The sequence below is a fragment of the Stenella coeruleoalba genome (genome assembly GCF_951394435.1).
Source record: "Stenella coeruleoalba genome assembly, chromosome: 19".
Classification (NCBI taxonomy): domain Eukaryota; kingdom Metazoa; phylum Chordata; class Mammalia; order Artiodactyla; family Delphinidae; genus Stenella; species Stenella coeruleoalba.
In genome coordinates, this window is record NC_137165.1 from 53,195,202 (window position 1) to 53,217,294 (window position 22,093).

Consider the following 22,093-nt stretch of genomic DNA (forward strand, 5'->3'; position numbering starts at 1 on the left):
GTTGCCCAGCTGGTGTGTATGTGGAAAGACAGGCCAGGAAGGGCTGTGGGGAGGGGGTGAGGGACTCTAGCTGTTCTGAACCTACTAACTGTTCTGAAATGACTAACTGTTCAGTAATTGACAGTTTATAAACACAATTACACTAGCTTACATATACTGAACACTCACTAAACATGGTAAGCCCTTGACACGCATTATCTAATTTAACACTACAATAATCCTGTGAGAAGGTTTACTGTTATCTCCATCTTATAGATGAGGAAACTGAGGCATAGAGACGTTCAGTAACCTACCCAAGGCCACAGAGGTAGGACGTGGTGGCGGCATCAAGATTTCAACCCGGTGCCCTGACTCAGGGCTCCTCCCTCTCAGATCCTTTATCATCATTTCACAAGAGCCCACACCCCGGACCAGGAGTGACCCAGCTCTGTCTCTCGAGTTGCCCTTAATCCCCCCCTCCTGTTATGGTCAGTCTACCAAGCCCCTGAATTTTCCTGCTCCCATTTCCAAGCAGCGGCTCTTTCCAAGGAAATGGGAGGGGAGAAGGACTCAGCCTTTTGGGAACATTGGGTCCACCCCCAGCATGGGCTTCCTACCAGCTGCTGTGACAGGAGATGGTGGGCCGAGGAAGGGGCGCCTCGGTCCCGGGCAGCCTCCCGTAGAGGCTCTCTAGGCCGAGGGTGGCAACTCTCTGCAGCAGAAGCTGCCAATGTGCAGACTGTGCAGAGAGCCCAGGGGTGGGAGAGCCCTGAGAAGAAGAGGCGAGCGTGGGCCGGGTGTGTGGGGAAGGTGTAAACACAATCTGCTCCCACCGAAGCCAGCCTGCTCCCTGGGGGAGAGAGCCCCTCCCGCCCAGCCCACATGGCACCCCGGCTGCCAGGGCCTGGGCAGCCTCCAAGCCCAGGCAGACACATCCCCCCACCTCCAGTAGCCCCTTCCTCTTGCTTTCCCTCCCTCCATCTGGAACCAGTCCCCAGAGGAGCCTTCATCTCCTGAGCAGGCTCTTAGAACAGGGCTGCAAAGGGGTGTCACTTTGTGGATGTGCGTCTGGGCCGTGAGCCAGCCCCGGTGCCGCTAGGCGACCTTGGTCTGACAATTCCTCAGCCCAGTGGAAGGAGACAGGCAACTTGAAAATGGCAGAGAGCGGAGGCAAGGATGAAGTGACAGGAATATGGCAAGTAGATTAGAGAATGGATGCATACATTGGATCACGGAGTACAGACTGGGTCCCAGAGCAGTGCGCTCCGGCCCTCAGCCTGAGAGTCCTGTCACCAGGAAGGCTGATGCCTCCCAGGGAGAAAGACATGCTGACGGGAGCTGAGACAGGTGGTCACGAACTCGTGGCCCGCGTCAGGGGTGCAGCTCCTTCCCCTGATGAGACCCTTCCCCTGCCTCCGCCCTGCCCTACTTTGTGAGGCTCCCACAGAACCGCCAGGCTCCCTGCAGCAGCCCCCCCAACTCCCCATCACTTCAGAGTGGGTTCCCCGAGTCCAGTTGGCTGCACCTCATCCTTTCCTGCTGTCTAGAGAACTCCCCCAGCTCCTCTTTCCTGAAAGTCAGGGGCGGGGCCCAGCCGGGCAGAGACCTCGTTGCTGGATGGGCAATGGGGGCTGGATGGGGAGGTGAGATGCACGTGGGGGGAGTCTGGGGGGCTTTGGAAGACGAATGGCTGCAAGGCAGCTGGCAGCAGCAGCCTGCAGGGTCTGCGCCTGGACCGCAGGGAGCAGAAGCGGAAATCTGCTTTTCTGTCTGCTCAGGATCAGGCAGGATGGTAAAGAGAGAGAAAGGGCAGAGCAGCTGGGGGCAAAGGAGGCCACCGCCGTTACCGAGCAGTCAGCAGATTGACGGAAGCAAGTGTCATGCTTTTTCCCTTCCCACATGCTACTGCCCATTTGGGACACGGGCACGCGTGCACACACACACACACACACACACACACAGAAGACACACTCCGAGGACAAGCTGTGAGTTGCTTCCATCCAGCTGTAGGCAGACATGTCACAGATCCGAACGGCATTTCCTATTGATCATTTCAGCAGAGCAGCCAGTGGCAGGGTGACCTCTGGGGACCAGGGAGAGGCAAATGTCATAGGAAGTGAGTGCCACCATCGCAAAGTGACACCACACAGCCCTGGACAAGCTGAGCTGCCAAAGATGGGCGGCCAGGCCAGTAATACCGCGTCTTCCACTGAGCAGCTGCAGACTTGCAGGCGGCTTCAGGGAGGCCTGCGCTGTGGGCGTGAAGAGCATGGGCTCTGCAACCTGCCTGTGAGCCTGGGGTCCTCCACTTACTAGCTGGGTGACGCTGGGCAAATCAGCAAAGCTCTCTGTGAGTTTCCTCATTTCTAAACCGTGGACAATAACATGACCAGCCTCCGTGGGTTGTTGCGAGGGTTCAGAGGAGGGTGAAAGGGCAGCCCTTGCTTTGTGAATGTGAACCATCTCTGTCCCTCAGTTCTGGAGTCTCCTCGCCCCCCACTTGTTCCCTCCTCTAGCCCCGGGCTGCAGGGGTTGCCCCCGAGTTAAATGGGGGGACCCCACTGAGTCCCTCTCTCTGGGCCTCCTCAGAGGAAGGGAGCCCGTCCCAGAGCCTGAGCGTCTCTGCCCCTCCCGCCTGCCCGGCCAGGCCCAGCTTCAGAAGCCCCAGAGCCAGGGCCTTGGGGGAAGCGCAGACTGGTGGGTCTGGGGGCCGAAAAGGGGAGTCTACCTTCTCAACGGCTGCTTTCCCTAGTCTCCCTCCTGCAGCTCCTTCCACCACGGTGTCCTTCGGGGGTGGGGGGCACACCAGGACGTGAGCTGAAAGAGAAAACCAAGCCGGGTCGGCTCTCTCTCCCACCCCAGAGCGGGGCCTTGTATTTCAGAGTGGGCATCCCAGAGCACTGCCTCTCCCTGAGAAGTTCTCTAGACAGCCTACAGGCCCCCAGCAGGACCACCATCCCCAGGCCTAGAAAATGCTGTTGAGACCACACGTAGTTCTCTTAAAACTAACCCTTGCCCTGTGGCCTGGAACATAACAGGCTCAAAGTAGGAGCCGACGGAAGGAGTCCACCCTCCTACCCTTAACCTCCATCGTGACCACAGAGCTGAAGACAGCCTGCTCTGCTCCCACATGGCCAGGCCTTGCGTGCTCTGTATTCTTCCTTTCTTGTCCCCAGCCCTGCCTTCTCTCCTCCAGGCTGCAGCCCCTGCCCTACCTGCCAGCTGATCCCAGGCCCTGGCGCGGAGCTCCTCCTGAAGAGGCGAGGGCTTACTTCAGCGGTTCTTTCTCTCTAAACAGAAAAGAGCACGGAGTCAGAAGACTGGAGGATGACCCTCCCACGCTTCCAGCCTTCCCCTTCCTCCTGCCCCCAAGCCTAGCGATTCACCCCACTATTGAGGAACAGCAACACCCCAGAAGCCAATTGGAATTTATGACTGTGGAACCGGAGAGCAGAACTTTCACGTCTACTGCCCCGCTGGGCCAGCCCTCCGTGGAGCCACCACTGGCAGAAGGGGTTGGTTGGTAGACCAGTTAGCTGGGTCCCAAGGAGTTAACAGGCAACTGCTTCCTTCTGGCAAGGCCACAGCAGACCAGGCCCTGCCAGATGGTCCCAGATTTGGCCTTTTCTCTCCCAACAGGAGGTCCAGGGGCATTTCAGTCGAGGAGATGGACGGCCTGAAGTCAGGGACCTGTCAGTCCCACATCAGCCACAAATTGGGTGGACGATGTTGAGTAAGTCATTTACGTCTCCCTGCCCCTCAGCTTCTTGCACCATTGACAAGAGCTAGAAACACCTGAACTGCCAAACCTTTGGGGCCATGGAGACTTCCGAGTGAGTTAATGTATGAGAAACCCCTGCGGAAGAATAAAGCACTGATCATATAACAGCAAGAGTAGAGCTGGCGCTAACTGAGCAGCTACTCTGTGCTGAGTGCTTTACTACGGTTATCTCATTTAAACCTCACAGAAACCTCACAACCAGTCCGTTATTAATCCCAGTTTATACATATGAATAAAAAGATTACATAATTTGCCCACAGCCTCTCAGTAAGAGCGGAGGTAGGATTTAAACTCAGGCTGCCCCGCTCCAGACCCAAACTCAACAGTGAGGACCAGTCAGCATTTGAGGGCCCAGTGATCGTCATTTTAAACGTGTCAGCCCATTTCACCGGTAGCCATAATTAGGCACCATTGTGACCCTCTCAGCTAGCCCAGCTATCGAGGAAGGGCGTCACAGAAATGACTCTGCTTCCTGCACAGGCCCTGGGCTTCCCAGGAGGCCCTCTGACATTCCAAACCTGGGGGAACCCAAGGACTGAGAAGTCAGAGCAGAGACACAGAGAAAGACCCAAGTTCTCGGCTTGCCAACCTTGACGTATTTATGGGGCACACTGCAGGCACATCGCCCACTCCCTGGAAGAGACGTGGGGTGCACAGGCGAGCATGCATGTTCACTGTCTTAGCCGTCTGAGCCTCCTTTCAGGGGAGTGAGAGAAGCAGTGCCGGGGGCTAGAAGATGCTTCCACAGCAGAGAATTTCATTCTTCAGATAGGTCCCCCACACTAGATGGGCCCAAAGGCACAAATGAACATTTCCAACTGTATGTTCTTCAGAAATATGTGCTGACTTTTCAGTGTCTTCTTGGGCATAGAGCCCCTATCATCAAAGGACACTAGTCAGCGGGGAAGCAAAAGTCCAGAAGTTCCCCAATCTTCACCCCTGGTAAAGGCCACATGGCTCCAGAATAGGGAAGAGTTAACTTTCTGGCCACTGGAGACAGTGTCCTGCCCGCAGGGACTGCCCAGCCAATGGCACTCAGTGCTGATGATGTCATGCTCCTCCTGCGCCTTCTATTGGGGACTGGACAGCGAATCCTGCTGGAGGTTCAGGCAGCTCCGCTGCTGCCGAGGCTGGGGGGGCTGGGGGGGCGGGGGGGGGGCAGCGGGAGAGGGAGGGGGAAGGGAAGGCAAGCAAAGCAACGCAGAGCTGCTTCTGCCTCATCCCTCTCTCCACTCCCCCTGCACCTTCCAACAGAAGGGACCCTGGGGACCACCCCGCACTAGGACAAGCAAGGCAGAGAAATTTTGGTCCAGAGGAGAAGCTGGGAGTCCCATTCCCAACTGGAGAAAACAGACATTCGGCCTGCCCACTAGGCATACAGTGAGCAGGGTAGCTGGGGTGAGGGGCCAGCGTGGAGCACGCACGCACACACACACATACCCACGAACACCCCCGGGGCCTGGGCAGGGACGGGGACAGCGGCAGCCTCCTTAGCGACACCCTTCCTCCTCCACCCTAGACTCTTCTGCCTTACCTGCCTGAGGACTGGAGGTCTGTTTCCAAGCTGCTGCCCATAACTGCCCCATCTACTCCACTGGGCTCTCTGTGGGAGGGAAAAGAGGCAGGCAGAGCTGTGGGCAGCACCCAGACCCCAGACCCCGCTCCTGCTTCTCTGCAAGACCTAAGCCACATTGGGCTCTGGAACCGGAGGCTGTGGCCAGCGTCTTTGAAGGGCTCCAAGTTCCCCCTACTTCGAGGGGGAACCTCTCAGGGCTCCCTGGCAAGTCCCTCCCAGCCTCCCTGGAGCCCAGGCAGCCCCCGCCCGCCTTCAGCTTGGCTGTAACCCAGCGCAGTAGTTTCTCCCCCACCCCAGCCCATGGCCCAGTCAGTTTCTCACGGTTGGACCCTGTTGGCGAATCGGCGGCGCCAGAGCATGGCCAAGGTGCTGAGCAGGAAGAGGGTAGTGCACATGGCTCAGCTGCCCCATCCCCTCCAGACCGCGTCCGCAGGAGAAGGCCAAGATGGCCCCTGCCAGCTCTCCCGAGCCCCCGCGGTCCTTCCTGAGGCTCCTGCAGGCGACGGATTAGGAGGCTCAAGCTGATTAGTGGGGTCAGCAGACCCGACCTTGTGAAGACTGACTGACCTCACTGGACCCGGTTGTCCCCCCTCCCCGTGGCAGGGTAAATCGACCTCAGTCTGTTCTGGACGTAGGTATAAGTAAGCCCCGGGCCTGACCCTCAAGGGACTTAGAGTCTAGACAAACGCACGGGCAAGTTAAACAAATGACCACCACAGACAGACTTAGGCTATTCACGGTGCCTGCAGAGCACTCTGGGAGTTGCAAGCATCAGGGGAATCTTCAGAGAGGAGCTGGGCTCATCTGTATTTGCAGGAGCTCAAGGAAGGGTGGGCCCACAGACAGAAGACTCCGCCAGGGCTGCAGACGTGAAAGCACAGGGCATGTTCTGGCAACTGGAAGTTGAGTATTGGTGGAGTCATGATGTCACAGGGGAGGCATCGGGAGGGGAGGAGGACAGGGGAAGAATATAGATGATGAAGCCAGAAAGACAAGGGAGGCCAGGGAGTGAAGGGCTGGCTAAGTGGTTCACTTCTAACCTCTGGACAGCCGTTTCCAAATGTTTCTGATTACATACCTTCTTCAGTAAAAGGCAGAATCTAAGTGTGCACTCAGGAAAAGGGACATATGCATCCACTCATAAATTATATACTATATTACTGTGCAAACTGTATTAGTCCCGCACCAGAGACATACATAAAACTTGTAAAGGGTGAGATCAAAGTGAATAGAATCAAGATTTCTCCTACTTTCTGTCCACATCCCAGGGGAACCTCTTGGGCAGCCGTTTGGACGGCCACTGCACTGGCTCTTGGGAAGCTATCAGAGGCGGCCCAGGAAGCACGCGGAGCACAGGCCAAAAGAGAGAACACGGGTCTGAGAGTGGCGTAAGAAACTAAGCCCACACACTCTCCTCCATCTCTCTCCAAGACCCCCAGAAGAGGGCATTAGAGTTTCCCTCCCTCAACTGAGACCTGAGCGGCAAGAGGCCTCCCGCCCAGGATTCCAGTAACGTACCTGAACCCTGGGCTCCAGCAAGGCCCGGAGCTAGGGCTGTGCCCTAGGGCCCTCTGCTTTGAAATAGAATTTTTAAAAATAAACACGTAAACCAAAGCTGAAGAGGAGAGCCGCCACCTCTTGCCATACTTGAGCAGTGGACACAGACTTGGGAAGGGCAGTGTCAGCAGGGAGTCTTAGGGAGAACTGGACACACCCCACAAGAGCCGTCACATGTGTCACATGTTTCAGATGCTTGCAGCCCGGGTCTGGCCTCAGGCTTCAACTGGGAGTCAGAGGTGGGACCCCCTCCATACCAGAATCGAGCAGCTGCTTGCAGGGTGGGGACCAGGTGGCTCTCAGAGGCACAGTCCCCACCTCTGGTCCAATCCCCTTCCCTGAGAAGGCCACCAGGACAAGAATTTGTCTCCTCCACCCACAGAACCCCTCCCTAATCCAGGTCCTGGTGGCTGAGATGTCTCCAGCGCCCTGGGCCTCCCCCACCACCAAGACTTCCTAGCAACCCCACCGACCCACCCACCGCAGGTCCGCTCTGCCCGGCCCAGCGGCCTCTCCTTCGAGCTTTTCTCCCCCACGGTCAGAATTAGGAGCGGCGCCAGGTTTGGGCCTGCCTGTGTCATCAGTAAGCCACCCAGGGCCTTCTTTCTGACGCCACGTGCGTGCCCCGAGGGGGAGGAGTGCTGGCGGGAAGGAAAGGCTGGCGCAGGCCTCTGGCGCTCAAGTTCGACAGCCGCCCCCCATCCCCGCATTGGTGTTTTCCTGTAAGGTGTTGGCGTAGGGAGATGACCCCAGTCCTAAACCCTCCAGAGTCTGGGGTCCGGAGCTCCGCGGGTGGCGCCGCGGCCCCCCGGCTGGCTCGGGAGAGGCCGGGAGCGAGCGGGAACTCAGCTCGGACCGCGGCGCAGCTGGAGGGGCTCGCGCCGCCCCCTCGGGCTGGCGGCCACGCCGCAAATGCCTGGGAGTGTTCGACTTAGAGTCAGTTCCCCGCCGCGGGAAGGGGGCACACGCGCAGACGCCCCGGCCTCGCCCAGCGCGTGAGCCGCGACCCGGTGCCCCCAGACCTGCACGCGCCGCGGCGCACTCCCGTGCGGCCCGGCGCCCCGTGACTGCCCGCCTCCTCCTCCTCCCGGGACCCCTCAGTACACCCGCCCCACCTACGCCCCGCCCGGCAGTCAAACTCCGCGGTGGCCTGGAGGGCGGGCACCCCGCCCAGCCTTCACCTTGCCGGAACTGGCTCACGGACAAGGGGTTGGGGGTTTGGAGCGGATCTTTTTTTTTTCATGTTTTTCCAGCAGACCACATCCCCGCCCCCCGCTCGCGGTCCCCCGCCCCCTGCACATATACCCTACACACACACACACACGCACGCACACATACACACACACACACACACACACCCGGCGCGCACAGACACGCTCCCTCCCTCCGGCGCGCTCTACCACTCGCCCGCCAGCGGCACACGCAGCCGGCCCCGGCTCCCCGCGCCCCGCCGCCGCCGAGCGTAGCCGGGCTGCGCTGGGAGCTGCTCATGGAGAAAGTGCCGGGCGAGATGGAGATAGAGCGCAGGGAGCGGAGCGAGGAGCTGTCCGAGGCGGAGAGGAAGGCGGTGCAGGCGACGTGGGCCCGGCTCTATGCCAACTGCGAGGACGTGGGGGTGGCCATCCTGGTGCGGTAGGTGTCGCCCCGGCCCGGCCGGGCCCGGGGGAGGGACGGCGGCAGCGGCTCCGGGCAGAGGCGGGCTCGGCCCGGGTCCGAGCTCGGGCGCCACCTCCCCAGCTGCGATTGGGGCCGGGCCGGTCGGGGTGCGGGCAGCGTGGGGCGCCTTGGGGTGGACGAAGCCCTGGCCGAGCCCTTCCTAGCTCTCTCTGGGCGAGGTGCTCACCAGGAACTAGGAGCCAGACGCAGAAGGAGGGCACCTCCATCTCCCTCCCCTCCCGGGCCTCTGAACTCCTGGCTCAGCCAGCCATGCCTTCCTCACCAGCGACCCCAGCCACGCAACCGAGCTGTTATGGACACACATTTTACCAGCCTTTCCAGTGGGGGCCTTGGGGGCTCCCCATTCTAGAGACAGGAAAACTGAGGACCAGCCAAGAAGGAGGACAAAGGAGCAAACCCCTTTCTCCAGCTCAGCCCCTTTCTGTATTCAGAGACTTGGAAGAACAGAGCAAAGGGCGAAAGAATAGAGGTCAGAAGGAGTAGACCCTGGAGGTCCGGTTTTCCCAGCTGGCCCCTTCCTGCCTCTGGGGCCAGGCCAGCAGGGAGCTCCCAGGTGAGGTGCAGGTGAGTGGAGAAGCAAACAGTCCCCTAGGATACAGTCCCTGCCGAGTTTGGTGGAGGGAAAGGGAGAAGCTTCAGGAGACAGGGCCCCACCCTGAAACCCCGATCTGGGGAGAAAGGGTCATGTGTCTTGGGCTCAGGGGTCATTCAGGCACCACATGCCCCCGAGGGACGCACACACACAGAGTGACACTGTTATTCACACACCTACACACCAGTGCACATGCACACCATTCCCATATAGTTAATGTCCCCAAGCCACACAAGCTAGTAATTGACTACAGCTACAGATCGGTGCTCTCTTCCCACACATGCCGGTCCCTGGGGGCGCAGGCAGGGAGGTCCCCTTAACCCTCTGTCCTTGGCAGAGGGAAGCTGTCAAATCTAGGGCAGATCTGGAAAGTCTGATTGTTTGAAGATGGGGTGAAACCTGTCTGTGGAAAGGACAGTTGAAGTGCATGCCTGTCTCCCAGTCCTGGCCCCGTCTCTGGCTCCTCTTTCTCTCCCGAACTCTCTCCTTTGTGCCTCCCCCAAGCCTGGGACCTACTCAGCTCCATATCGATGTGCCCTGATTCCAACTTAGAAACAGATTTTGCAGAAAAAAGAGCAAGAAGCACTCTTGAGGAGTTCCAGGAGGATTCCTGAGGAAGGGACAGCTATTTGGGCAGCTCCCAGGCCCAGAAACAGCCGGGGGTGGTGGGGAAGCTAAGAGGGGATTTCAGATCCCGAAGCCATCAGACATTGGGAGGTGCAGCTCTGCACGTGCGAGCACCCACACAAGCACACCGTGGACAGTGGAGTCACAGATGCGCCAGACTGCGTCCCCGGAGGGCTGCTCTCAGCTGTGTTGTCGGCACATGCGGGCCCCCCAGGCCTCAGGATGCAGCCGGGTGTGCACATGGGTCACCAAGAGGAAATGAGGCAAAGTCCAAAGGACCTTGGAGATTTTTTGTCCCGACGCCCTGCCGTTTGCCGGTGAGGACATGTCAGGGATGTGTCCAAGATCCCGCGCCTAGGGTCCCACCCAACCTCCCCAGGAATGGGGGGTGCCGAGGAAGGAACTGAACCCTGAGGTGTTTCTGGAGAGTCTGAGCTCTTGGCAAGGGTTTCATCCTCTCTCTGTACCCCTCTAGTTCCCCAGAGGGGAACTCGTTCCTCAGTGGGCACTAGGTCTGGGCTGAGGGGGTGGTCGCCTAGTGCTCAGGGCTCAGAGGGAGGCCCACAGTTAACCTGAGAAAGCCTGAGATAGCAGTTAGATCTGGGCCGCTGATAACCCCAGGCACACTTCGCCGGACCCCACCTCTGCTGCCGGGAGCCCAGCCCAGCTCAGCCCAGCTCAGAAGAAAAGCTGGCCCGGCACCCCCTCGCCCAGCCCCAAGTCCCACCAGCCTCCCTTTCCTTTTTCTCCTCCTGATGTCCGCCCCAGTAGGGGGTGTTAGGGGGACTCGACTGATAAGCTTCTCAGATAAGGCCCCTCCCCAGATCCTGTGCCCCTCAGTTTTGTCACAGACCCCTCTTGTCTTTACGCCCCATCAACAAGGACGGGCGGGACAGAGCCCGAGACAGTTGCCCTCTGACCGGGCACTCTCACCTCCTCCCTCCCCACTCCCACACCCCAACACTCCTCCTGTGAGGAGGTAGCAGCCTGGAGGATGGAGCCAGAGGGGCTGCCCAGACCCCACGCCTCCTCTCCCTGCCGGGAGGAGACCAAGAGGGAGCATGCATGCTCTAGGAAGGCTCCTCTCCCGGTTGTAACTCTGCCGCCTTCCCCCTCACGCTCAGACAAGCCTATTTCAGGCTCTCCTGGAAGCCCAGATGCCTCTGGAAGCTGAGAAACTCCCCAAGCTGGCTGCTGAGGCTTCTCCCAGCAGCGCAGGCCGGAACTGGGAGGGTCAGGAGTAAACACGGGGGTGGGGGGGGGGGGCGCAGAGAAACGCCAGGATGAAGGAGCAGAGCGCAAGGCCCCTTGACTCCCCTGGCCCAGAAGAAGGGCTCATCAGGACCATCCTTAGGGCCACAACGGGAGACCCACCGGGTCCCAGGCTACCATCCCCGGCAGAGCAGCCTCTGAGGCGGTCCGGGGAAGCCATCATAGCCGGGGCCGCCCCGGCTCCTTCCTGGTCCTGCCACCCACTCCGCTTGGCCCACTGATGCAGCCGTGGGCATCAATTCCTAATCCAGAACGTGGGAATAAAAACAGTGCCAACCTCAGGAGGATATCGCGAGAATTAATGAGATCATATAGTAAGTGCTCAATAAATAGTCCCTGTTATTTTGTCATCAGTAAAGTGGACGTAATACTCACTTCGTTGTGGCTTTATATGAAATAACAAGTGGAGAGGCTCTGCACGTTGTTATTCACCAGCCAAATAGAAATTAGTATTTTTGTTGCAATGTAAAACCTCTAAAGTCAGAGATCCTCATTTAAATCCAGACTGGGTATCTGTCCTTCATTACGACGCTTCTCCAGAGAAATCCAATGTATTTTCAGACCCATCGCGTCATTTGTCCTCACCAGTACAGCTGTGAAGTAGCAAGCAGGGGTGCATGGACTTCTCTCACACTTTTGCAGACAGGAGGTTGTGAAGCGATTTGCCCGAGGTCACACTTGGCCTCCGAGAGGGGCCCTCCTCGTAGCCTGAAAGGGTGGCCGGGGCCAGATGCTCTCCCTGCATCTGTTCCAGCTCTCAGATCTGAGACCCGACCCCAGGCCCCAAGGGCTGTTTTGGCAAATTATCAGCTCTCTCTAATCACAAAGGGGACACTCCAAAAGTGTGAAACAACCTGAGAAAACAGGTCCAGGACATTCCATCCATTTTCTGAGGCTTCAGTTATGTAAGTTCTGATTGTGTCTGGCCACATACCTCCCGCCCCAGCTGGGTGAGGGATCGCAGATGTCATCACCACCATCCGGCAAAGTGCAGGGCTCTGGGCCAAGGTGATGGGTCAGAGTGTGCATGAGACCCGGGCTCTGCCCTGGGGTTGCAGGACCCAGACAGACACACAAGGAAGAAGCCGTGAAAGGTGGCAGGGAACACACTAATGGCCTTGGAGGGAAAGCGGTCGCCCGGGGCCAGGCCGGGCGCTCAGGGAGAGGCCCAGCTGACACGGGGGAAGGAGGGGTGGGTCCACCATGTGGAAGGGGCCCAGCATGCCGAGGAATCTTTAACCCATGGTAAGTGAAGCTGTTGGGCTGGAGCGTAGGGAAGAATGTGGACCCCATGCTGGAGAAGCGGGTGTGGGACAGTTTCTAAGAAGCGTGGAATCTGAGGTTAAGGAGTTTTGACTTTGTCCGGTAGACAGTGGGAAGCCATGGAATGTTTTCAAGCATGAGAGCGACCCAGTGAATGTGATATTAGGCGGGGGCGGGGGGGATAGACAATTTCAGATAAACTGGAGAGGGAAGGGTTAGAAAGCCCTGGGGTCTGCCCCAAGAAGTGCACAGGCTGGTTGGAGACGTAAGATGTACAGACAGACGTGAAGGACTCACCAGGCTGGTGACATCAATCCATATCTTTAATTAAATCAACCGATGACTATGCAGGCTGAGGAGGGAAGCAGGGTAGTGAATAGGGAAGGGACTGGGCTGGGAGGAGGACTGAGTCTCATCCCTTCCATGACCTGAGCTAAGTCAGCTAAGCCGCTCGGGCCTTCCTTTGTTTAGGAGGAGAGCTCTGACTTCATAAAAAAGGGTGGCATTTACTGAGCCCCCTGTGTCCACACTGTGCCAGGGCTCCACATGCTGTTTCTCGTTTCATCCTCCCAACAACCACAACGACTCACAACCAAGATAGGAACAGTGACGCCCATTTCATAGATGAGGAAACTGAGGCTCAGAAAAGTTAACTTGGGGGTATATCTCAGGGATAGAGCATTTGACCGCAGAAAAGTTAACTTGCCCAAGGGCACACCGGCTGGGGATTCCAGAAAGCAGGCTCTTACCCTCTCAGCTGCGACTGGAGCAGGGCTTGAAGGGTGTGTGGAGTTTGGAAAGAAGGCAAAAAGCAAGGAAGCTTGCTTCCTTGGGAGAGGAAGCTGCAAACCTGGCAGATAGAAATGGCCGGGACTGGGGAGGGGTCTGCATGTAAGCCAGGTCGTCCAGAGGAAGGGTGTGTGTTTGAGGAACTGCTACACATGGTGGGGTGAGGGTGGGTTCAGCCTCTCCCACCTCCGTACCACCCCCCCACCATCGTCTGGACACTTCAGGGTGGGGCCTGAGGCCACCCCCTGCTCAGCACCCACCTGCTTCCACCTGCCAGGTTCTTTGTGAACTTCCCGTCGGCCAAGCAGTACTTCAGCCAGTTCAAGCACATGGAGGAGCCCCTGGAAATGGAGCGGAGCCCGCAGCTGCGGAAGCACGCCTGCCGGGTCATGGGGGCCCTCAACACCGTGGTGGAGAATCTGCACGACCCCGAGAAGGTGTCCTCTGTGCTCGCCCTCGTGGGCAAAGCCCACGCCCTCAAGCACAAGGTGGAGCCTGTGTACTTCAAGGTATGTCACCGGATGGGTGCTGCCACCCACCACCCACCCTGTTCCACCCCAGAGCCCCATAACCAATGACAGCCTGCGGGCCACTGGGCCACCCAGCCTCTTCCCCTGGCATGGCTGTTCCCGGGAGGGGCAGCAGGATGGGGGCTGTGTCTTGAGGGTGTCTGGTTCCCAAAGCTGCCAGGTTCTTGTTTCATGAACAATCCCCTTGGCCAAACACAGGACAGAAGGGATTCTGGGGCTGCAGAGGGCAGGATGCCCAGGCGTTTACTCCCCCTTCCTTCCTTTGTACTCAGATCCTCTCTGGGGTCATCCTGGAGGTGATTGCCGAGGAATTTGCCAATGACTTCCCACCCGAGACGCAGAGAGCCTGGGCCAAGCTTCGCGGCCTCATCTACAGCCACGTGACCGCTGCCTACAAGGAAGTGGGCTGGGTACAGCAGGTCCCCAACGCCACCACGTGAGGAGGCAGCCTCCCTGCCGCATCCTCCCCCGTCCCCTGGCCTCCCACCTCTCCTAGCGCCCAGGGACTGACCACCGGGGCAGGAACAGTTCCAGGAGGGTGGGCCTGGGGTCTGACACATTAAAGATCAGGCATGATAGGAAAAGGCCCGCTCACGCCGAGGACCCCACACAGATTCTCCTCGGGCAGAGCCTTCTCTTTCCCTGGAGCCAGTGGACACTCAGGGCACCCCAAGACCGAGGCCGCCCCGGGCAGAGAGGCTCCAAAGGTTCCCGGCGGGAAGGCCGCTCATCGGGCCCAGAGGCAGCCCAGGCCGGCTCTGGCCACTTCCTCCCTGGTACCAATCACATGGGGCTGTTTTGCATCTAATGCTGACCGCGCTCCCTCCCGCCTTGGCCTCAGCAAGGCTGGAGCCAGGAGAATCACGAGGACGCACGCACGTGCCGGGGCCCACCCGGGGCCTGAGTGGGTGTCCCTCCCACGCACACCGGCAGGGGGTTTTACTTCTGGGCTGACCCCGGAGGCCGGGTTCCCAGTTCTGGGGTGAGGGCCCCCGGGGAACGGGCTCCAGGAGGGTGGCTGGCCTGGTGACTCCTGAGGGGAGGGCTGGCCCCCAGACTTGGCGGCTGGGAACACTCCAGCCTCCCTGGGCCCCCAAGGGGCTGGGGCTCTGGGAGCTCAATGGAGGGGCGGAGGCAGGGCTGGAGGAGGGAGGGGGGAGAGGAGCGGAGGCGGGAATGGGAAGCAGGGGTCAGCCAGCGGCTCGGGACACGCGTTGGAGAGAAACATTCCCAGCAGTTTCCCAGGGAAAAGGCGGCGTCCCCTCCCCGGGCTCCGAGCTGGTCCGCGGAGCCGGCCGGACCTCCTGCACACAGGCATCCCCGCGCAGCTCCGCGGAGTAGGTCCCCCGAGGGCAGCCTGCAGAGGCCCGGCCTCCCGGCCTTCCTGCCTCTGACCATACTGGCCCCCGCTTGCTGCCGCTCCCTTCGCCACCCTGAGAGCGCGGAGCCCTCGGGGGCTGCTGGCAATGGCCAGGCAGCGACTCCAGATGTTCACAGCTGGGCCCGGGCCGCCCCAGACCTCAGAGTAAACGGAAGCAGGCAGGCGATTTTTACCTGTCGGAGGAGGAGCTGGCAGAGCCGGCAGCCCGGAAGCAGCCGGAGGGCAGGGGAGGGGTCAGTGGGGGGAGGGGGCTTGCCCTCCCACGCCTCTCCCCAGGCAGGCTCTGCCGCCAAAGATGAGTTTGTTTACAGCCAGGAGACAAGACTTCCTGCTTCCAGAGAAAAGGGCTTTTTTATAGGGGCCTAGAGGGACGGAAGAGAGAGAGCTGGCCCGTGCAAGCCCCAGTGAATCAGAAACACATGGACAGCATTTCCCGACACGAAGCCCTGTCCCCTCCCCTTTCTTGCCGTAGCTGGACCCCTGGGACTTAAATCTCGCCAAACCCCAAGCATTAGGAAACCGCTGAAATTTCATGCCTCCCCCTTTCTGTTCCTTGTGCACTGAATGGAGATGGGCCACCGTGGGGACTGGCCGGGGCCCTGCGCCTTCCTGGGCCTGAGCACCCCACATTTGGGTTACCCCAGCTGAGGGGAATTGTCCCCTCATCCCTTTGCACGCTCTGGTGCCACCTCTGGTCTCCTGGGAACACGGTGTGACCCCCCCCCCCAAGAGGGCGTGTCTCCCTGGGCCCGGGCCTGCAGACCCCACTACTGCCAGTGTCCATAGGGGTTCGGAGGGCGAGAGAGAGTTACAGGGCAGAGTTCTAGAAGGCTCCATCCAGCCTCGCTTATCAGAGACGTAATAGCGAGCCAGACGCCACTGTTTATTGAACTGTCTCTGCTTCAGGGTGTGCTCGCACTCGTGTGTGTGTATGTGTGTGTGTGTGTGTGTGTGTGTGTGTGTGTGTGGTCAGGAGGTGGCGGAGTTTGGGGGTGGTGAGTGCAAAGGGGCTGCGTGTGCAGAGAATGCCCATGGGTGGCCCAAGGGGGCACCACAGGCCAACCAGGGAGTGCGCATGTCTCAGAAGTAAGAGGAAGAGAGCTCACTGTTCGCAGTTTGTGGAACACTTTCAGGCAGTTCTGTAGCTCAGATCCCACGGAGGTGGGCACCACAGACATGATTCACATTTTAGAGAAAAAGAGCTGAGGTTCAGATGGGCCGGCCGAGGTCTTGGCGGAAAAGGGCCTAGAAGCTGGGTCTAGTGGGCGTCTTTCACGGGCCCTGTGGGTCTCTGGGCTGGTACCGTTTGGCCTTGCAGCCCCTGATTCCTCTGCCCTCTCCCCAGGTTCCCTGGTCCCACTCCGAGGCCCTAGTAACCTGTTACCTACATCTCCTATCTCGTCCACAGCCCGCCGGCCACGCTGCCCTCTTCGGGGCCATAGGACCCCCTCTCTCCTCCCCGCTCCCTGGCAGCACCTTGAGCAGAAGGCCGAGTTCTGAAGACGCTCCTTGACCCTCCATCTCTGGGTGCCAAGGAAGCTGGAGGAATCCCTGACTCGTCTTCCTGGAAAGAGGCTGCCTCGGCCTCGGCCACAGTCCCCCTGGAGCCGCCGGAAGGTTGCATCAGCTGCCTAGTTGCTGACCCCAGCTCAGCGGCGCAGAGGGTGGCCTGTGGGGTGGGGGACCTTTCCTCCTTGGAGAGCCGGGCACACCCTTCTTAGCTTTTCTACTCACTGTTAGAGACCTAGCTGAGCGGCCAGCGGGAATCAGGGGCAGGCCTGTGAGTCACTGGAGGAGCAAACCAGCCCTGTTTCTATCTGCCTGGCCACACACAGGTCTCCACATCACTTATCTAGAATACCACGCACACACGTCTACCGTATATACAGATATATTCTATATACAATCTATATATAAATCTATATCTATATATATACACATACATATCTATAATGTGTATCAGTAAGGCCCAGAAGCACGAGTGAAGCCTCGGTTCTGCCCACCGAGGAGTCCTGGCAGCTCCTGGGCAGAGAACAGAGTGTTCCGGCAGAGATGACGGGGTCTCACATCAGCACGGAGGGGACCCGGGCCTGCGTGGGCAGGGTTGGGGTGACCCAGCTTGCCAGCAAAGCCCAGCCCATTCTCTCTGACCAGCTCCCCACATTCCTGCTTTCCACTTCGGGCAGAAAGGATTTGGTGTTCCCTACCTCTGCCCCCACAAAAGGAGGTGGGTCCCTGACTTGCCCCTAAATGGGCAAGGGGGCCAGAAGCTCTGGACAGGATGACTGCAGCAGGGGAGGGGCCATGGTCCAGAAACCTCGGATGGCAGCTCCATCTGCCTTTGCCACTAAGACAGACGGCCCTGGCGGGAGGGGGATCCAGGCTGCTGTCAGTGGGGCAGTGGTGACGGGACCAGATGCCTCTGTCTCTTCCTGGGGCTCTGAGGGCTGAGGGCCTTCCCTCCCCTGCCTCTCCTGGCTGCTGGCTTGCAGTCAGCCCTCTCCATCCATCTAGGTCAGCGTTGCTGGGGACCCCCCCAATGTGTGCCCCTTGGTCACGTGTATTGTCCTCAAGGATGTTTTGCTGCTGTGGCTACTGTGCCTGTGTCCTCCTGTCCCATCTTCGTGCAGCCATCCGTGTAACTGCCTGTCCTTTTGTAGTTTCTGATGTTTGTAACTAGACCCAGCCATGTCATTAAACAGACTCGTTCTTCCTGTGTCTGTGCACGCTCATTTGGTCTTTTCCTGCCACCTGCCCCTCGCCTCTGTCTCCCCTCCTTAGTTCAAGTCTCGACTCGGGACTTTTTTTTGAAAGGCGACCCCCCAGCCCAAGGGTCCCCCTCACCTGTGTCTCAGCCTTGGCTGGTCGTGGGCCCTTCTGATTGGGGTTCAGGACGGTGGTGGGGGGCCCCGGCTTGTTCACTCAGGAGCACAGAGCTGCAGAACGGAAGCTGGGCTCTAGAGGTGGGAGGGGAGAAGGGAGTCTGCTTGTTTAAAAAAGTCCGGGGGGGGGGCTTCCCTGGTGGCGCAGTGGTTGAGAGTCTGCCTGCTGATGCAGGGAACGTGGGTTCGTGCCCCGGCCGCGGAGCGGCTGAGCCCGTGAGCCATGGCCGCTGGGCCTGCGCGTCCGGAGCCTGTGCTCTGCAACGGGAGAGGCCGCAGCGGTGAGAGGCCCGCGTACAGCAAAAAAAAAAAAAAATAGTCCGGGGGCTTTTCCTCTTTTGTTCTGGAAATATCCTCCCTCACGTGGGGGAGAGAAGAGAGAGAGAACTCAAGGGAGAGATATTCAGAAAGGAGGGCCCTGCTAGTTCAGTGAGCCAAGCCAGCCAAGGATAGGACCTTCACCTTCTGGACCTGAGCTGGGCATCCCACACCAAGAGCTGAGGCCCGGCCTTATGCTCAAGGTACGAGTGGTGGGGCAGCCCCTGGGCGTTTGAGAAAGAGGAAGTGTGTCCTTATTAGCCTTAGGCCCCCAATACCTTCCCTGAGCTCTCTGCTCCCAGCCCCTCCTATCTCCCACCCCACAGCCTCGGGCCAGGCCTGCCCAGCCCTCACTCATGATGGAGGCAACAGTCAGCAGCATCGACTCCCTGAGGAGGGACCAGGAGGTCACCACCCCCGGTGGGCTGCAGGAGAAGCAGGAAGCAGCCTCTGTCCCTTGGGAGGGCTCCCGGCTGCCTGGGAAGATTCAGCTGACACACAAGAAAGGTCTTGTCTCCCAGGCCGTGAACTTGTTGAATCCAGGCCTTCATCGCCTGGGCCTGGCACAGCAGAGGTGCTGGATAGCAATCCAGAGACTAAATAAATACCACTCTTAGAAAGCCAAACCAGTACTGGGGCCAAGAGTGAGCTGTGTGCACTGACACGGGCACGCAGCGTGGAGAGGACAGAGCGAGGCAAGACCTTTCCAGGGAGGCGGCGCTGCAAGAGAGAGCCCCGGGCTCTGGGCTGTCTCCCTATGCTGTGTGACCTTGGGCAAGTCACTCACACTTTCTGAGCCACGGTCACCTCTAATTTAAAACAGGAGTGAACGTGAGGCCTGTCTGGCGAGGCAGGTACCAGGAGCAAGACGGAGGATGCACGCCACCGTGCTGGGGACATGGGAATGCTCAGGACAGAGTGACGGTCAGGCCACCGGAAGCAGCAGATGGAGGGCGGGGGGTGGGTTGCTGGCCAAGATGAGCGATGACTCTTGAAAGAGACTTCCAGTTCATGGCCCCTGGCGGGCTCAGGCTGAGCCGGAGCCAGAGGGCTGTGGGGACAGTGGGGCCGAGGGGAGTAAGAGGAAAAGGGGCATCTGTGGTCGAAGGTGGGGGGTAGTCTTTAGGAAGAAAAACCCCTCCCCAGTTCACTTCGGTTGGCTTGGAATCATTCTGGAATGTGGCCCCTGAGAATGGTTCTCTCCACTGCCCAACCCCCCACAGAGAGGACACTGGCAACTAGTGATTCATCCTACACTTGAGCAAGGGATGCTGCTTGAGTAGGGGGGCAGGTAAGGTCCAAACAGAGGTGATGCTGGGCAGGGCCCGTGTGTCCTGGTGGGCTGCAGGCTGTGGGCAGGGGGCTACAGGGTACAGGAGCAGCGACTGGAGTTTTGTTTTGTGCTCTATGCTCATGGATAACCTTGTCGCCGAAGAGCTGAGCAACTGTGTCAACCCCCTTGGCGTGCTCGAGCGGTGAGCGATGGGGTGTTAGGAACGGGGGTGCAGAGGCTGTGAGGCACCTTCCCGGCCAAGCCGTTCTGGCCGCGCAGCCCCACAGCGACCCCTGCTGGCCACGACAGGAACATCACCCGGGAAGCCGCTGCCTGAGAGGCTGGCGAAGTTACGTTCCTATTTTCCTTCCTCTGGAGCACAACTTCCTCTCTCGCTTTAAAGGAGGTAGTGCCCTAACGGGGCCTGAGGCAAAAAGAAAAAAATGTGCACCGCATGTATACTTCTGAAAATATCCTCCCGTGTTTTGACCCAAGTGGAAAAAGTTAATAAATGCTCCATTTTTAAAAAGACTACATAAAACCCCACATCTCCCAAGCTGTTAGCTCACCTATGTCAACACTTATAAACCCAGTTGGGGACACAAGAGCCACGTACGTGGGGTCATTAAAAGAAACAACGGCCTGTCTTTGTTTAAAATTTTGAATTTTTTGTTCATCATGGATATTTTTGTTTTAATAAAGATCTTTTTTTTTTTTTTTTTTTTCTTTAACAGTCAGGCTTTCTTTTGTTTTTTGGGCTTACAGGATCTTAGTTTCCTGACCAGGGATCGAACTCGTGTCCTGGGCAGTGCAAGCGCAGAGTCCTAACCACTGGACCACCAGGGACTTCCCAGTAAAGATTTTTTTAAATATTGTATTTAAATATTATTTCCTTTGTTTACTGCCCCCCCCCCTTAAATTTTGTGCCCCAGGCAAGTGCCTCATTCATCTCACCCTATTCCCAGAGCTTTCCTAGAATATCCTTTCGAGGTACCACAGCTGAAAAACACTCATCCTTGACCTCAAAAAGTGCCCCCTCCACACTTCCCACGGCAGTAGGTTTCAGAGTGGCTCAGCTGATACCTTTGATAAAAGAATTGCCACGCCAGGATAAGAGTTTGGACTTTGGCAGTCCCTTAGGGTTGGAGACACTGGGTCAGAAGGTTTTTGTGGCAGGAAACAGAGGTCCACTCAGGCTCCCAATGTGAGAGGGGGCTGGGGAATTCCCTGGTGGTCCAGTGGTTAGAATTCCATGCTTTCACTGCCAAGGGCCTGGGTTCGATCCTTGGTTGGGGAACTAAGATCCCACAAGCTGCGCAGCGCCGGCCAAAAAAAAGGAAAATCAAAGTGAGGGGTGCTGTATGGTGAAGGACAGACATGCTGAAAGAAGGGAGTCAGGCCTCCGGGAGTCAGGAAAAACCACATGGCCCGGCCTCGCTAGAAGGAGGGACCCCAGCACAGCTGCCCAGGGGCCTGGGAACTGGGTGGTCGCCTGGGAGAGGACAGCTCCAGGCCCCATAATCTCCCGGCCCTCAGTGTGGGCCTGAGCATCCCCACTGCAGTGTGCACAGTCCCTGGGGCTCCAATCCTCTGGACCCAGCCTCTCAGCCTTCCACGGCTTCCCACTGAGGAATCAGCTCTCAGACCCCCCAGCAGAGAGATGCTGTTTGATCCCACTTTTCTGGGTGAGTGTTTGTGGACAAAGCTCTCACTTGAGGCCACTGTAGAAGCCACTGGCTGCCCTGGGTGAGGTGCCCACCTGTGGTCCAATCGGCAATGGCCATGTGGTAGGGAACGTGGCGAGTGCCACGGTACTAGCACCAAGGGCCAATTGCAGTATTTCCCGGCAAAGAGAGACTCCATCCCCAGACGACTCCCTGTCACTTCAGTTTCTTGGTCTTAGATCCTCTCTGTCGCACATGAAACCCTCAACCCGGAGCAGTCAGCTGCCACCTCTGACCATTGTCCTTTTCTTTTGTTGCCCTCTTATTTCAGGCCTAACCCCCACTGTAGCCTCCCTGCCCTCTCCAGTCCATCCTCACACGGCCACCGGCTCAGTCTGCTGGGGACAAAAGGGGCCCTGTTCCTCCTCAAGAGTGTCCAGTGGCTCCGATGACCTCACAAAGACCTCACAAAGATGGTCCGAGCTCCTCAGCCATGGGGCGGGGGGGGGGCCCACAACCTGGCACTGATACACTTCCCTCATCTGAACTGTTGGTCATTCTCCTGCCAATGCAGGAGACACGGGTTCGTGCCCTGGTCTGGGAAGATCCCACATGCCGCAGAGCGGCTAGTAAGCCATGGCCACTGAACCTGCGCGTCCGGAACCTGTGCTCCGCAATGGGAGAGGCCACAACAGTGAGAGGCCCGCGTACCGCAAAAAACAAAACAAAACAAAACAATAAAAATAGCATTCACGGGGGTTCTGCATGATTCCAAAAGCAACATATGATCACTGCAGGGAATTTGGGGACAAAAGGAAAACACAAAGAAGGGAAAATTACCTGTGATCCCGCCAAGCAGAGGCAACCACTGTTACTGTTTTGGTGTAAATCCTCGCAGCCTCGTCCCTACGCTGGCATACATCACACCTGGC

General features: G+C 58.5%; 1 protein-coding gene across 2 annotated transcripts; it reads left to right on the forward strand.

Moving 5' to 3' along the window:
* Window positions 1-8,183: 8,183 nt before the first annotated feature.
* On the forward strand, window positions 8,184-17,795 carry CYGB (cytoglobin). 2 transcript variants are annotated; one of them, XM_079904664.1, is made up of 4 exons: window positions 8,184-8,525; window positions 13,391-13,622; window positions 13,916-14,053; window positions 16,433-17,795. In XM_079904664.1, exons 1-4 carry the CDS (start codon window positions 8,383-8,385, stop codon window positions 16,535-16,537), a joined length of 618 nt encoding a protein of 205 aa, XP_079760790.1. In that variant the 5' UTR covers window positions 8,184-8,382; the 3' UTR covers window positions 16,538-17,795. The 2 variants fall into 2 exon arrangements, with proteins under 2 accessions (XP_079760790.1, XP_079760791.1); XM_079904665.1 differs by having other exon boundaries at window positions 8,193-8,525; window positions 13,916-14,079; window positions 16,433-17,794.
* The last annotated feature ends 4,298 nt before the right edge of the window (window positions 17,796-22,093 follow it).